Consider the following 15978-nt stretch of genomic DNA (forward strand, 5'->3'; position numbering starts at 1 on the left):
ACTGAGATTTCTATTTTATTTATATAACAATCAAGTAAAGAAATACATATTTCAGAAATTAGCCACTTGCTACCACAAATATATGAGAAGAATTTGCAGTGGGATTCATTTCTCCCCAGCTGGGGAAGCCACCCTCAACGTGTAATTCAGATCAAAGACGTGCCCGCGGGTTTTCAAGGTCGCCCGCGGTCTGGGTTTGAGTGTGTGCCGCCGAGGTGAGCGTCACCGATGCGGGGCAACGGGGCCGTGTGTCTCCCCTTGCCCCACACTCCCCGTAAGAGCCCTGAAACGCTGCACACGCAATGACGAGCTTCGGGGATTCTGTGGTCTGTCAGGGCGTTAGGCGCTGTAGGAGACGGAGAAGCAGAGGGAAGCCTCCCTTCCTGACTCAGGAGGGAACAGCAGCCCCGCACCCCGGCCTCAGGGCGGCCCGGCAGGGTGGGCCCCTCCTCGAAGGGAAGGCGCTCTTCTGCGGGCGGGCGGAGGGGAGGCGCTCCCTGCACGCCCTCGCCTGGTTACGCGCCTACCCCAGGTCTGAGCTTCCAGTTCAGGTCTGGGCATCAGAAGCTGTGAGGAAACCTCCTTCCCCGCCTCCTTTGTGACCCCTGGAAGGAGAACGAGGCCCGGCTCCTGTGTGGGCCTCTAGAGATCTTTTTATGGTCCAGGAATAAACAGGGCTATAGAAACACAAAGCTCACTTTATCTCCAGTGCGCAGCAGGGACCAATTCCGGGGCCGACTCAAGCCGGGGGCGGGCTGGGGGGAGAGCAGGCCCTCGTCTCTGTGAACACCAGTCGTCAGTCTGCTCCACGACCTCAAGAATCCTTGCTGTCGTGCCCGCACTCCGCTGCCTCCCCATAGAGGCTAAGGACCGGCCTCAAAATCTTCTGTGACCTTCCTCTCAGCACGTCTTGCTGAAAATGATGAAACGTTCCTTTGGAAGCAGGCAGGCTTCTGCCGGAAGGAGCGGACAGACGCGGTGTTGCTGGAAATCTGGGCCATTTGTGGACCCCTAAACAACTCCCCCCTGGAGACTGGCGATAAACATCTTTAGAGATCATTTCCCTTCGAAGGCCCAACGGATGTTTACAAAGGAAAGGTTTACTTTGCCTGGAAGAGGCTGGCGGGGCGCGTCAGTGGTCACGGGCTGACACTGCCACCTGGCGGTCGGCGCGTTCTCCGAGTTCCAGAAATAACCGGGGCTGCTAATAACCACGTTCCCAGAACAGCCCTTCCCACAGAGAGGCAACTCATCTAGAAATGGCCCAGTACATGTAAGAAAAAATCATTTCAGCTGCGTGTTTACCATGTGATATGAGCAAAGGACTTTTCCTACCCACTCAATTCTTGGTACCAGGTGCACTGAAGAATGTAATGAAAAAACTGCGCGACTGAAAAAAGCCTGAAGCATTTTACTTCATATAATACATACTTTTTAAAAAAGGCAGAAACATTTAGGGAAACAACATTTGACATGAAAGAACCTTGAGCCGGAGGGCCTTGGAGATCAGTCTTAAAATGTTTTGCTTTCACAGAGTCTTTTTCATGGCCGCTTGTGTCATGCTGAAGAGATAAGCTTCGTAGATTATATTTAAGAAGTTGTCGTCATTCTGGAAAACAAAAATCAAAAGCCCCAGGGGGATGTGATTTGGTTGGCAGAAACGAGAGGCTTTCTGTGTCTTGGGGCTGAACTGGCACCTGATCCTAAGATGTTCCCCTCCACCTGCGCGTGCTCACAGCGGCCAGTTTTTAAGCTGAACAGTCAGTGGGGCTGCAGGCCAGGCCAGAAGGGTCAGCTGCCGGTCCTCGGTGGCCAGCCCGGGACACAGCAGGTGCTCGTGGCCTGCAGCTCAGGCGGGCACCAGCCTCGGGGCAGCACAGAGCGGGCCGGCTCCTGAGAAGCCTGGCCTCCTGTGTGGAGAGACCTGGGGTCCCCGGGAGGCTGCACGGGGAGGACATAACCCAGCTCAGTCCTCTGAGCCTGGCTGGGAGGTCACTGGTGGCTCTGAGAGGCCCCCGAGTCGCCCACAAGGGGTGCCTTTGTTGTTGGGCGTAAGTTAAGACTTCACTGGCAATGTGCTTGGCTGGTACCCTGCCAGAGCCAGTGCATCTCCACCCCCCTGCACCACCCCCATTAGCTACGGAAAGCTCTGGCCTTGGCAAGCCGGCAGCGGTGAGACTGCGGGCTCTGGGCCCCTCCTGCCACTCTCAGGGCCGAGGGAGCCACAGTCCCATCGGTGGTTTTCTCTGTTTCTGATGTTGGAGACGGCTCCCTCCCACCCCGTCCTTTATCGCTCTGGCGATTCACCCGCGTTTCACACTCCCGCTTGGCCTGGAGCCAGGTTACCCTGGCTTTCCTGTAAAGGCTCCGAGCACGAGTCTGTGTCCTAACAGCAGGCAGAGAGCAAAGCTGAATGCCTGAGTGACTCCCAGCAGCTCATGGGGAAGATGCCGTCTAGAGCACGGGGAACGTGAAACGCAGGCCGGGTGGAGGGAACGGACATATGGTCTCTAACGAGCGAGGTCCAGGGGCTGTTCCAGACTTTAGGGGTCCCCATTACTGCACAGAGATCTTTGGAACAGTGTTATTAAATGGAATAAGCCAGAAAAAAAATGTGGAACTTTTACATTCAAGGTTTTTGTTTATTGCTCACAGAAAAGGAGCTTACAGATGTCCTACCTAAGTCCTCACGAACTTCTCATGAATGGCTTCTAGAAAAGGTGGAAAAGACCCTTATTTATGAATTAGTAAGGTGCGGTCATTTCTCGTCCGTCTTTGGCAGATTGCTACTCTGCTTTCACACTCAGATGCTGATTTCTGGCCCCATTCCGTTCCTTCTCTCTAAAATTTGTTACCTTTAAAAAAACATTCTTACCAACGGCGACTACTGTCTTTTTGAGTAAGATGAGACAGAGCAAAAGTGCCGGCCGCTCTCAAGGTTGCCTGACACTCAAGCAAAGTACCACAAAAACCCTACGGACTGTCTGCGAAAAAGGTACCTCGGTACGTGAGCAGAGGAGGCTGCGGTCCGCCTGGGTGAGCGCCCTGCACTTTGCAAGGCCTGTCTCGCGTTTGGGGTGGGCTTTGCCATCTCCTGGCCCGTCGCGCAGTGGGGAGGGGCGCGGCAGCCAGGCTGCGGCCCCGGCTCTGCTATTTACTGGCTGGCGACCTCAAGCCGGGCCCTCAGCCTCGGCGTCCTGGTCTCTAACACCGTGCCCGGCCCAGAGCTCTGTACAAGCGTCATCACCCTTATTACTTCATAGGGGCACGAGGAAGCCATTCCAGCCTCTCCTCACTGGCAGGTCTCAAGGTCATCTATAAAACATGCCACGGTTGTCACGGCCACTCCTGCCACCCCAGCTGCATCCTCCCCGAGGAACGGCCTGGACGCTGCCACGGGCTCAGGGCAGCCCTCCCCTCCACTCCCCTCTGGCTCCCGACGGCCCCACAGACCTGGGACCCTCCCAGGGGCGGCTTAACCTCCGCCTCTTCTGCCGGGTGGCACTTGAGGACTTAGGCCTCCAAATCACAACGCCCAGAGCCACGCTGGGTCTCTGAGACGCATGCAGAAGTGCTGGTCTCGGGGTGAGCTGTTGCAGCGCTCTCTTACCCTTGGGGAGCGGGGAGCGGGCACAGGCACCAGCAGGGCAGCAGGCCGCTGGCAAAGGCCGATGAGGAGGGAGGCGGCGCCCTCCTACCTGGACGAGGTGCAGCAGGGCCTCCTGGAGCTGCGGCTTGGTCAGGGCACTGCCCGGCGTCCTGGGGGGCTCCGGCGTCCGCAGAGGCAGGAGGGGGCCGCTGGGGGTGGCCGCTGGGTCCTGGCTTCCCGGGGGCAAGAGCCCGCTGCCCCTCTCTGGCGGCGGGGCCCAGGGGGGCTGCGCGAACACCAGTGGCGACATGAGCGGAGATAGGCCCACGGCGGGCGGGGCGCGCCGGGGCGAGAGGACCTGCGGGTGGGAAACGGGCCGACGGGCGGGCGGGTGAGGGCAGCTCGCGCACAGGGCGGGTGCAGAGGGCGCGGAGGACACAGCGGGTTCAGTGCTAACCGTCCATGGCTGCGGGCGACGGGAGGCCAGCCTCCATCTGCCCGCTCCTCCCTCCAGGGCACCGGCGGCCGGCGCCTCTGTCCTGACTATGCTCCCCATGGCAGGCAAAGCTCGCGCTCTGAGCAGCACCTCCTTTCTCCGGCTTCCTGTCATTGCCTGGGGACACAGGCCAGGACCCCAGCCTTTCCGCCGGGGCTGTCCGTCTGCGTCCCTGCCCGGCTGCGGCCCTGAGCTTCCGCCGTGAGGGACCCACCGGCCGCTGCCTGCCCCCTCGCCTGGTGCGGCGGGGCGGGCAGGCGGCGGGGTCACCGTCCACCCCACCTCCTGACTCTCCACGCTCGGGTCTCGGGGGCAGCCCTGGGGCCACTCCTGCAGGCGTGCAGGTGGCCATCTGTCTGGGCGGGTCTGTCCGCCTGTCTTGGCCACCAGGCCTAAAACCAGGGGTCCCAATAGTGTTTCCAGTTGTGCAGGTGACAGCTGACCCACCTGACGCTTACAGCCACCTCTCACTTATCCCCAGCTCAGGTGAGAGGGAAGGGCGCTACTGTTAGCCTCCTGAGGCCCAGGGGCTCATGAGAACAGGCACAGGGCCAGCCGCGGTTTCAGAAGCTCCCTGGGCGTCGTCTTGGGCACCAAGTAGCCTGGAGGAGGGCGGGTGGTCTGCTTAACTGTCCCTGTGTGCCGTCGCGAGGAGCGGTGGCTTCGCGGGCAGTCAGAAGAGCACTGCGGCCCCGCACCCCGCGAGCAGTGGAAGGGGACCTGCCTGCAGAGGGGGATGGCCAACGATTAGCCCCGACTTCCTAGGGTCTAATCTAGATCCGCAGGGGAAAAAGCAGAAGAAGGGGGGCAATGTGACAGTGAAGTGAGAACGAGGGCAGGGAACAGCCGTGTCTCCAGGGCAGCAGGAACTCAGATCTGAGATTTTCATCAGTAACAGGCAAGAACACTCTGACCCACAGTCTTACATACACGAAGACTGTGCTCCACACCGATGGTCTTTGTTCCAAAAAGTGAGAGATTTCTGAGGCACTGTCGTAAGCTACTTGCCAAAACACGACAGAAGGACCAACGTCATGAATAGGGAGAACTTCTTAATTTTTAAACCCAGTGCATTTTCAGTGAATTTGTACCAATCCAAATGGAAAAAAAAAAAATCCATCTCATCTCCAGATGTTACCCACAGGCAGTGAAAAAATGGAAAAGCTTTCGGTTTTCTCACTGTTCTAAGTTATTAGTGACTATAGAGAACCGTCTTCCCTGGGAGGACAGAACATTTCTAAGAATTACAACATTTCCCCTCTCTGCCAACCAGTGTGTATGTCGCGGGCAGGGAGAGAGCCTTCTACCTCTCCTGACCCTCATTAAGCTACACCCGCTCAGACAGACAAGGAGGCTGCACCTTCCGGGGTCAGTGACCTGCTTTTCTGCTGACCTCAAGCGCCCACGGGCTGCGGCGTCCGCAGGGGCAGGGCACCCAGCTCCTCATCTCCACGTACCACGTGCAGCAGGGGCGGGGCACGCAGTCAGTGCTTGTAAGCACGGCCTGGATAATGAACACACAATAATTTGCTGTGGACCGAAATAACCAGACGAGGTCAGGTGTCTGGCATCCCCGGAATGATTTCAAATGATTTCAGACCCTAGGTTTCCGAGGTCAAAGATTTGGGTTTTTCCCACGGCCACGTCAACCCTCGTCGCATGAAGGCTCAACTGTAGGAATGAAGCCTCTCTGAAGGGAGGAGCTCCCAGATTGCTGGGCCAAGGCCAGACTCCCTTGCAGGCAGGCGGCGAAGGCGGGGACGCGATGCGCAGCCGGGGCGGGGCTGAGGCCCGCGGCCTGCACGCGAACGTCCCGCCAACCCCGCGCCCCGGCAGCACCTCCCGGCCGGCAGCGCCTACCTGATGGAGGGGAACCTGCTGCTCCGCGCTGGGGGTCTGGCCCCTCCAGGACTCCAGGGGGTCCTGTGCTCGGGCGCTCGGGGTGGCCACGGGGAACTTGGCCGCCAGGGCGGGGCGGCCGGGCGCCGGCAACTGCTGCGCCTGCTGCACCGCCTGGAGCTTCCACAGCAGCTCCCGCGGGGAGACCTCGCTGGGCCCCGGGGGCCGACGGCCGGGCCCAGGGCCGGGGGGCGCTGGCCTCGGGAGTGCCCGGGGCCCCGGCGTCTGCGGCGGGAGGGTGGCGGCCGAGGCGGCTGGTGCCGGCGCCCCGGGGATGCTCTGGAGCTGGTCCGGCGCGTTCTGAGTCCTGGGGGCACCGTGCGCGCGGCGGGAGACCTCGGGGCCGCGGGGAGACCCTGGCCGGGCGGCGTCTCTGCAGGGCCAGCTCTCGGGCAGCTCTGCCAGCGGCTGCAGGTCTGCGCTCCCGACCAGGAGCTTCTGAATGGCGGGACAGAGCTGCTTGTCGACCGGGGGCGAGCGTTTGCGGGGTTCCTCGTAGGACAGGGAGCGGACGACCCCCTGCCGGATCGGAAGCTTCTCTTGCTGCTGCTGGTGGAGGGTCTTTGGAGGCCCCGCGGCTTCCTGACACGTAGCTTTGTCCTGCTTCCCGAAGAGAGCCGTCAAGGACAGGTGTTGGGGTTCAGGGTCTAAGGTCTGGAACAAATAACCACGTCTGAAAATGGGGCCACATGTAATTGGGTTATATGGGGGGCAGTGAAACATAACTTACCTACCCGATGATTTCTTCTATTTACAAAGAGTCAATTAGAAAGGATGAAGAAGCTTAGTCACAACAAACTCTACACATTTGGGACCTCCTTTTCAATGTCAAAAATTTTCACAGCCTTCTCCCTCCCACCCCCAAGACGGCTGTTATACGATCAGTATCTGCTGATTGATAAACAGGCACATGATCCTTGCTGGGCCTGGGGTTCACAGGCTGGGGACCACTGTGGCACAAAGCTACAGACACTAAAAGGCAAATGATCTCTTCAACAGGAAGCCCATCTATCCCTGCAAAGTACAGGAAGACACTGAGGATACGCAGAAATGTGAGGTTTTCAGAATTCCTGGCAGTATTCCACAGAACTATAGAAATTGAGGGCTGAAAGAAACCTAAGTCATTTAGTCTAACTTGATCCTTCCAACTACGTAACAGTAGCGATAACAACCCGTCAGATGCGTAACACCCCAATCCCTGCCCCGCCTGCGCCGCCGTGGCTGGTAACCAACCCGCTTCCTTCCCGCCCTTGTCATCTGGCGTCTCCCTGCTGCTTTCTCTCTTGCTGGGCTAAGAAAACATGAGATTCTCCTAAAGTCAACATATTCCGGTTTCTCTCTTAAAATAAAAAATGTCCATGAAAAGCAAACTTATAATAAAAGCTAAAAGATAATTAGAAAAGACTTATTTTTTACAAAATTCAATATAAGACTTGCATTAGACAGTCTTTATGTTTTTGGTCTCCATGTTCACTTTTTTGAAATTGATTGAAACCAATTCCCTTTATAAAAAACCTTTAGTGAGGAATAACCATAAGAACCGGAGGCAGCCACATTCAGTGATGGGACTTGCAGATTAGCAATTTTGCTAATGCTGGACTCTTCTGAAAAATATATATGCTCATACAGAAACTGCTGTCATGCTGACATCTTAGATGCAAAAACAATGACAAGCCATGGGCTCTAAAGGGGGGTTTGACACCAGTCCTTAGACCAGGAATCCCATATACACACACAGCGCCTGGCCCCGGACCTGGCACCACGGGGGCGCGTGGGCTGTGGCTCCCTCAGGGGCCGTGGCACACCAGCTTTCCACCTCGGAAGAATACAGCCTGATGTGTAACAGTCCTGTCAGCTCTGACATGATATTAGGTTGCTGTCTTTTTAGAATACGTTATCCTCTAAGGAGTTCAAGTCCACAAGGGATTAGCACAGAGTAAGGGAAATGCCAAAAGGAAAAACTGCAACCCCTTTCTAGGAAGAGTAAATTATTAATAATGACAAAACCTCTACTTTGAAATCTCTCTTTCCTGGATTGACCTTAGGGCACCTGCAGAGCATCGGCCCCGCCTTGACCGTGCTCCGGGCCAAGGTCCCTCAGGAGCCCCACAGAGGCCCGGGCGGAGAGAGAGGGCTGTGCACCTGGCCGGGCCGAGGGCCGCGCTGCTGCCGGCTCCCACTGGGCTTCACTGGAATCGGCTTGATGAGATTGGGGTTGTCGTAGATGGCGGACGAGCTGCTGATCTGTTTGGGCTCAGGACAGGCTTTACACTGAAATGGAAAAAAGAACCTCATTTTTGGTGTAAAAGAAGCTTTAATCTTTTAAAAAGAACACATCTTCTTGCTCTTTATTTTATCTAGTTGGTACTTAAAAAAAATAGATCTCCATGTACAAAGGAAAATCCCTTACTCTCCTCTGATATAAGCTACGTTTGAGTATAAGTCAAATTCAGGTCGAATTTTTCTTAGTTTGCGCAATTCCGTGCCCTAAAGTATTAGGTCGGCCTGCAGGACCTGGAGGCCCTGAGACGCCCGGATGCCTGAAAGGCCGCGGGTCGCCGGGAAGCAGCCGCAGCCTCCCGCCTGCCCTTCCGGGATAAACGGTGGAGGAAGCGCCCCCTCGGTGCCTTGTCTGGCCGCGGGAGGGTTCTGCGCGCGGCTGGCAGTTGACTGAAGGCTGCAGCACTGCGTCCTCACAGTGACCAGCCCTTTTTAGTCGACAAACCAAAAAGTCAAGCCGACCCAAACCGCTGATTTAAAAATTACTAACGTCATCTTTATTTAACAAATGGCTTTTTGCACAAACAGAGTAATTCAAATCCCAGTGCCCGGAGCCGCTCGCTACAAATTAGAATTTCACAGAGAGAGAGACGAGAGACAAGCCTCATCGTTTCAAACCCTGAGTCATTATCACACATTAATCTAACCAACCATGCGATCACTCACACAGTAGGATTCATGACAGAGAGGGCACAGCAGTGATGTCTGGGTTTCCCTTGTTGAAACACCAAATAAAACTCACTGTAAAACGCGGCCTTCCGCACTATGGACCCCGTGGCATTGTTAGTTTCAGCTGCAGAGTTGCGCCCTCGGGCCAGGACACACCTCACCATCCCGAGGTGGAGTGGCTGCAAATGCAACCTTGTCCCTGGGGTCCCACGGTTCCCGGTGTGCTTTATGGCTATTGGCTGTATTTTCTACTCAAGGATGTAGGGGCCTGGGGCTGATTACCACCACGCTCACTTAGGTTCGTAAAGTTAACTGCACAAAGGACTAATTATTTTCTGCCAATAATTTGTATATTTGGCACTAGTATTGAATGGCACGTGAAATCACTTTATGAGTCATAAAATGTCATTTCTTTTTTTTTTTTTTTTTTTTTTGTGGGATCTTCCCAGACCAGGGATCAAACCCGTGTCCCCTGCATTGGCAGGCGGATTTCCAACCACTTCACCACCAGGGAAGTCCAAATGTCATTTCTAATTCTTCTTGGGCGAATGATGGCTGCAGGACCCACTGGCCTGGATTCTAAGATGTGGATCACCCACGCAAGACAAGAGTGTAGCCTCATACAGTCACTGATAAAATGTTGGCGTGAAAAGCCTTTACCGCCGGCTGGCCGCGCAGAGAAAGTGGCCGCTCGGCTCACTTCCGCGAGTGGCCCTGTCTGTGCGCAGGGACCCTGGGTTGCAAACTGCTTCACTGTGTACCCACTCATGTGGGCCGCAGACAGCTCCCTCCGAGGAAAATGGCCAGAAGCTGCTTTCTGCGTCACTAGGACGGGCGACCTACCAATGAGGCTTCACTGTCATGTAAAAAGTGCCCAGAACGAAACACCACTGATCTCGACAGTCTGCAGCTCGTCTTCCACTTGTTTAAGTTTCTATGCCTCTCTCGACCCAAACACTTTAAACTACTTGGAAAAACATGCAGAGTTGGAGAAAGTATAATGGATTCTTGACAGAGTACCCAAGGCCTTAACAACAATGTCACATGAGCCCGTTTTATCACACAAACACATGTGTCCACGAGGGGAGAAAAGTCTGGGGGAAAATACACTAGAAGTGCTAAAAGTAGACATCTTTGAGTGGTAGGATTATGGGTAGTTTTATTTTCTTTCTTGTACTCTTGAATTTTCTCAGTGAACATCAAAAGACACAGTAATTTCTTTAATTTCATAAATAAGTCAGAGCCATAGCTAGAGGACAACTATTCATTCTTGCCTTAGGCCACAAAACACAAAACAGTCTTAAATATGAAACAGTCCACTTATTCTTCTCTTTTCTTTTTCTTTTTGCAGTATCGTTGACTTGCAATGTTGTGTTAGCTTTAGGTGTACAGCAAAGTGATTCAGTTACACATGTATAAACGTATTCTTCAAAACAGTCCACTTCTGAAGGCTCAGCACGTAGCCCCGCGGCCCAAGACCGCTCTGGCCCGGCTGCTCCCCCGCTCACCGGCACCCCAGCCCCGAGCCTAACCGGGAGGAGGACGCTCAGAGCCACAGCACTGCTGCTTCACAGCAGATTCACAGAAAGTTGTTTCTTCGGGGAGAAAACATAAAATATTGGCCAAAACAAGGTTTTTAAATTACTTTATTAACTTTGCGTAAAAAGTCGCGTCTGGTGTCGCCAGGCTTCACTTTATCAATATCATCTTCCTCCAGCTCAAAATGTTTCCTCCTCTTACTTTTCGGGATTTTCACACATTTACGAGGTTTAGAGTTGGAGAGGCCCTCAGAGGTCATTCGGTTAATACGCATCCAGAGCCGTGAAGTTCTTCTGTAACATGCCTGGTATTCATCATTCTGTCTCTTCTTGAAAACCTCCGGTAACAGGAAATCCACTTCCTCGCAGCAAGAATCCTGAGGAAAGACTGTGTTTCCATGTCCCTTTCCTGCACCTGGGGCCCGGTCCACTCCTGATCCCCACACTGTCTGGCGTGTCCGTATGTGTTGGGAGAGCAGATGACACAGCGTAAGGCAAGGATAAAGCAGGGCTTCCTCACACAAGGGGACTCCTCGGGGGCAAATACACCCGGTGGGCAGATCAGAAGCCACACGAGGGACAAGGAACGCGGGAAGTAAGCCTCCAGAGGCGTCACCTGTTGCCAGGTAAGCACGGGAGGAGAGGGCCAGCCTCGGAGAGGCGGGAAGGGGCTTTCAGGGAGCAACGCGGTCACTCTGTCTGGGAGGAGTTCCCAGCGCCTGCAGGGGCAGCGGGACCACAACGCAGCGAGGCTGGGAGGGTCACCCGAGCCCGCGTGGCAGGGCGCTCGGAGGGGCCCGGGGTTTCCACGCTGGGCGGTGAGAAACCGAGCAGGATGTGGACCAGGGGTCACAGGACCGTGCAGGCGCTTCTGGACGGGATGTGACGGTACCTGGCCTGTGACGGCAGAAGGAAGAGCTTCTTCTGTTATTTCTCGCACAGTTGGAGCGATGAACATTATGCATGTGACATGTATTTGAATTTACAGAAAAGCAGAGTCTGCACACTGATTAGACCTCTGTCTTCCCTTCATGTCAACACTGTCACAACCGGATAGAACGTTGTTTCGACCTCAACAAGTTTATGCGCAGCGGGAGAGGCTGCTGTGAGCGTAACAAATGAGGAAGAACAAAATACATTCTAAAGAGTAACACACTGGTGAGTGCAGTGGAAGGGACAATCAATTTGAATGAAGAGATCTGGGAAAACTCCATGTAAGAAGTGGCATTTTTCCTGGGCCTCGAAGGAGATGTAGATTCTGAAGGGCAAACAAAATAGGGAAACACTGCAAGTTGTGGGTACAGTACAAAGTGATGGCCTGAGGCCAGTCCCCAGGACCGGGCACCGGTGCTTCTGAGTGTGCGTGAGCTCTGCGTTCAGAGGCTCAGGGAGCAGTGCATCACCCGCTCCCACCCCCGGGCCTGGAGACAGAGGCTCAGCAGCCCCGCAGGGCCCCCTGCTGCAGGGGGTGCCTCGTGACGGGCGGGCAGGCAGCAGGAGTGAGGGCAGAGCCAAGGCTGCAGCCTTTGCCGGGGTCTCTGCACTTTAGGACTGGTGTGTTTGAATCATTTCAGGGGCTCCAGATGACAGGAGTGGCCCTGATACGACAGGGGCGGAGGACTCTCGCCCCGGGGTAGGCGGGCAGACAGGGCTGGGTCTCCCGGTCACAGGCACCCTCCTGGCTAGGCCTCTGGTATCTCCGAGAATTGGCTGGTTGGGGAGGGACAGTCTCTCCCCAGCCAGACTTTTAACAAGTCAAAACATCATAAAATAGAAACAATACAGTATGTGTGTTTGCATATGTGTCTGTGTGTTGGGAGGAGGGAGGGAGAAGAAAGAAAATAATTTTTCTTCAGCGTTTGCATTTCTTATCTGTACTGGCCACTGTTATGCCGTCGTCACAGAACCTAAGTTCCTCGAGGGCAAAAATGGCGCCTTTAAGGTGAATCTTCACTGTGCCTGACATAGTACAATTAGTAAAGTATAATTAAGTCACTGGGACATTTTTTCACGGCTGTTGAAGAATCAAACAAAATGAAAAGCGGATCCAGAGCTCGCTGTTACTGGCCGAAGCTGGGGAGAAAGCAACTGGGTCGGGGCCGTGACAGGGCGGGCGGGTGAAACCGTGCTTTGTTCACATTCGTTCAACAAGCCCTCGGGCGGGCAGCGCTGACCACCTGCGGGACTCGCACAGAGACGCCCGCGGGGGTGTCTGTCTCCAGTAGTGCAGCCTCGGGCCCCGCCTCCAAGGCACGTGCAGAAGCCTGGCAGGCTGTCCCCGAGGAACCCACGCTGCACACGGCCTTTCTGACTGCTTCCTGGTGTCATTTAACTTGTTTCTACCTGCCCTGTTCCCCTCCCCTGTCATTTTCTGTTAGTGCTCAAGACTTAGGTTCAGGATCAGCTCTTCTGGCAGGAACACTTCCAGGCGTGCCGCGTACTTGACGTTCAGCCGCTGTGCGCGGCCGCCCGACCCGCCCGTGGTCACGTTTCCGTCCGCCTTTCTCACAGCACTAATATTACTGATGATCCGTGCCTGACTCAGTTACTCCACCAGGGCTTTAGGCTCTGTCATTCCGTCCACATTTAACAGCTGGAGCTCTGTGGTGGAGAAGGCCTTTCCCGCATCAACCTGGATTATCCGGTGCCCCTGGCCAGGCAGGATAAATGCTTAATTCTTTCCACCGACCGCCAATTTTCAGAGGAAGGGGGTCGGCCGTCCTTCCTACTGCTAGTGCCCTAGTACCACCGAGGATAGCCATGATTATTCCACACAGGTTATGCTCATTTCTTGTTAATTTTATCCCAAAGAATTTTATATTAATTTGTTGCTACTGTCAATGGGGTCTTCTTATTGGAGACTATTTGTATATACGAAGGTTACTGATTTCTCGGGCTGCCTTTGAATCCACTTAAATAAGCAAACAGTCTTCAGCCTACTAAAAGCCAATAAAGATTGTATTTCTCCTGCACTTCTGTTTGACGGAAGGAACGGCACCAAGTCCGTCTCGGTGCGCAGGTCCCCCCCGTGGAACTTAAGTATGCATCACAGGGAGACAGGACTCACCTTTGTGTATTCGTCTTTGGCCTTGGTGAGCATCCGCAAGATGTCCGCCTCCTTGCCCTCTCCCGAGCTGAGGCTCACGGGCGACGCGCCCACTGCCGCTCCGTGGTGGGCTTTCAACTGCTCGTGCTGAGCGAGGCTGGAGAATCAGAAGGGAAATCCACACCAGAAAAGCCAAGTCAACACAACCGGTTTTTGAAACTACCCAGTTCTCACCCAGTTGTCTTTATCTTGTTATAACCATGTTAGACATAAGACTGCTGGAACTGAAAGAAGAAAAATGGGAGCTGAGGTCCTGAGTACGCTGACCACACGTACACCTCTAGAGTGGGGTGGGCCACCCCCGCCCAGGCCTGTTCTGTACAGAAAGTTAATGACGCATGGCCTGTGGCAGCTGGTCACACAGCCAGGGCAGGGCTGAGCAGCTGGGATGGAGACCGGTTGGCCTTGCAAGGCCGAAAGTATTCACTACTGGTCTTTCTCAGAAAAAGTGTGCCAACTCCTCACTGAGAGCAGTAGAAAGGACTCATGTGTCGCCGAGGAAACCCAATTTAGGGTTCTCAAACCCTGGGCAAACCGCACGGCAAATCGGGCATCTGCCCCTGGTTCCAAAGGGCCTTGAAGTCAAAGCGCGGCTGATTCCAGCCCCTCGAATCCTGTGGTTTAGAAACAGAGCGAAGGTTCCACCCCAGGAGAGGGGTACGAAAACAGAGCAGCAAGCAGCGCCGTCTGTCTTCCTGAAAACAACACAGAAGGGAGGCCAGAGCGCTCCTCCGCGCTACAGCGAGGCCCCCCGCGTGGGCTCTGACCGCAGCTCACGCGCCTTCATAATTGCCGCGAAGTTTACGGGGAAGGAGACCTGAGGACTCAGTGAGACGTTCAGTTCTAAGTGAGGACAGGTAGGGAATCCACACACATTGGCGGCTTGTTGCTCACCAGCGATCAGTTCCCAGCCCCAGCTGTGAAGGAATCGCCGGGGAATCTGACAATCTTCACGCGGCCTCTTGGCTGGGCAACAGGGTATTTTTTAATCTGCATGAAATCCTGCGATTATCATCCATTGCACAGTTCACAATCACATGGGTGTTCGAGGAACTCGCTGTTATGGTGGTAAATACCAGTTTGAACACACTTAATCACCACCTGCAGCTGGAGCTGGTTGCCTGAAATTGGCTCTCACCAGCCAGGCTTTCCAGAAAGCAGTCTTACTTATAAAAAAGTACTCCCCACATTCCATATTTTGGGGTCACTTTTTAGCCATTTCCTTGACCCGGGATTTAAAATTGAAAAATGGTTCTTTTGCAGACGGAGCTGCTCTGTCGAGTCTGCGCTGGTGGCAGCCAGACCCTGTGTTCGGCCGAGTCCAGTCCTGGGTCAGATCCAGCACGTGCAGGAAACTCATTTCCTTCTGAGGCTCTAAACCATCTGCATAAGCGCAGGGAAATAACTGCCTCCCAGTGAGCAGGCCTGGGGCTCAAGAACCGGTGAAAGGGGTTGATGGATCCCAGAGGAGACAGCATGCTGACCCGGGCCTCCTCTCAGGGTCCTCAGGGGGGCAAGAGCGGGACAGGCAGACAGTCATTTCAGTTTCCCCCAGTGCAGACTGGGGTGAATCGCAAGGCCTCGTGAGATTAATAAAAAAAGAGCCTAGTAACAGAGAGAGAGAGAGAGAGAGACAGAGAGGGGCTGTCTACTGCTCACTAAACTAGTATTAGCTCAGATACTCCCAAAGGAACTGAAAATACAGACTCTCCGAAGCCCTCGCAGGGTCAGAAGGGAGGGAGGTCTGAGCCCCACGGGCAGACTTCAGGGCAGGAAGGATGTGGGCACCCCAGAGAATCTGGGGCAGCCTTTTAGAAGGGCTCTGAATGTTCTCTTCACTGAGATATACTGATAACTTTTCAAGGGAAAAAGCTGCTAATTTACAAAGGAGGATGATATTAAGGAAAACTGCCGTCTGGAAAAATTCATATTACAGATTCTTCACACGTGCAGAAAAGAAATGAGGGGAACCCTTCTACATAATAAATCTTACCTAGTGGAAATGTAAAACATTGTCATTTATGTTTATTTTTCATTTATTAAGTAATAGTGAATGTGTTCCTAACCATGGTGAAAAGGACTGCAGTCAGAGACGTGCTCTGTTTAGATTACAGTGTAGCTACGTACACTTAGAAATACAAAGCACCAGGTCCTGACAAATACTCAGCCCGCAGCACTTACTTTTTCATAAGCTCTGCAATTCTTTGGCATTCTTCCTTGTCGTAAAACCAAATTCCATAAATGGACACTGCAAAAAACATATCAAACCAATTATGAGCATCTTCAAAACTACAAAATGGAAAGAAATTCAGTTTCCATCTTGAGGGAAATACATACTTGTTGAATAAATGAAACCAGCCACTGGAGTTCAAGCTTGAAAACCTCGCACTGGGGCTTTTTA

General features: G+C 54.1%; 1 protein-coding gene across 5 annotated transcripts in view; it reads right to left on the reverse strand.

The window, feature by feature from the left end:
- Nucleotides 1–1406: 1406 nt before the first annotated feature.
- The window catches only part of DCP1B (decapping mRNA 1B), a 49734-nt gene continuing 35162 nt past the window's right edge, over nucleotides 1407–15978 (reverse strand). Inside the window, exons 4-10 of one of the 5 annotated variants that reach the window (XR_009702490.1) lie at nucleotides 15759–15825; nucleotides 13539–13674; nucleotides 8127–8255; nucleotides 5946–6638; nucleotides 3699–3947; nucleotides 3000–3315; nucleotides 1535–1609 (exon numbers count right to left, since the gene is read on the reverse strand). Coding sequence is in view for 3 of the 5 variants with exons in the window: in XM_061204719.1 (XP_061060702.1) it covers nucleotides 1529–1609; nucleotides 3699–3947; nucleotides 5946–6638; nucleotides 8127–8255; nucleotides 13539–13674; nucleotides 15759–15825 (1355 nt within the window). In the remaining 2 variants the exon portion in view is untranslated. The other 4 variants (XM_061204719.1, XR_009702491.1, XM_061204721.1 and 1 more) reach the window with 4 other exon arrangements.

The sequence above is a fragment of the Eubalaena glacialis genome, chromosome 11 (assembly GCF_028564815.1).
Source record: "Eubalaena glacialis isolate mEubGla1 chromosome 11, mEubGla1.1.hap2.+ XY, whole genome shotgun sequence".
Lineage (NCBI taxonomy): Eukaryota > Metazoa > Chordata > Mammalia > Artiodactyla > Balaenidae > Eubalaena > Eubalaena glacialis.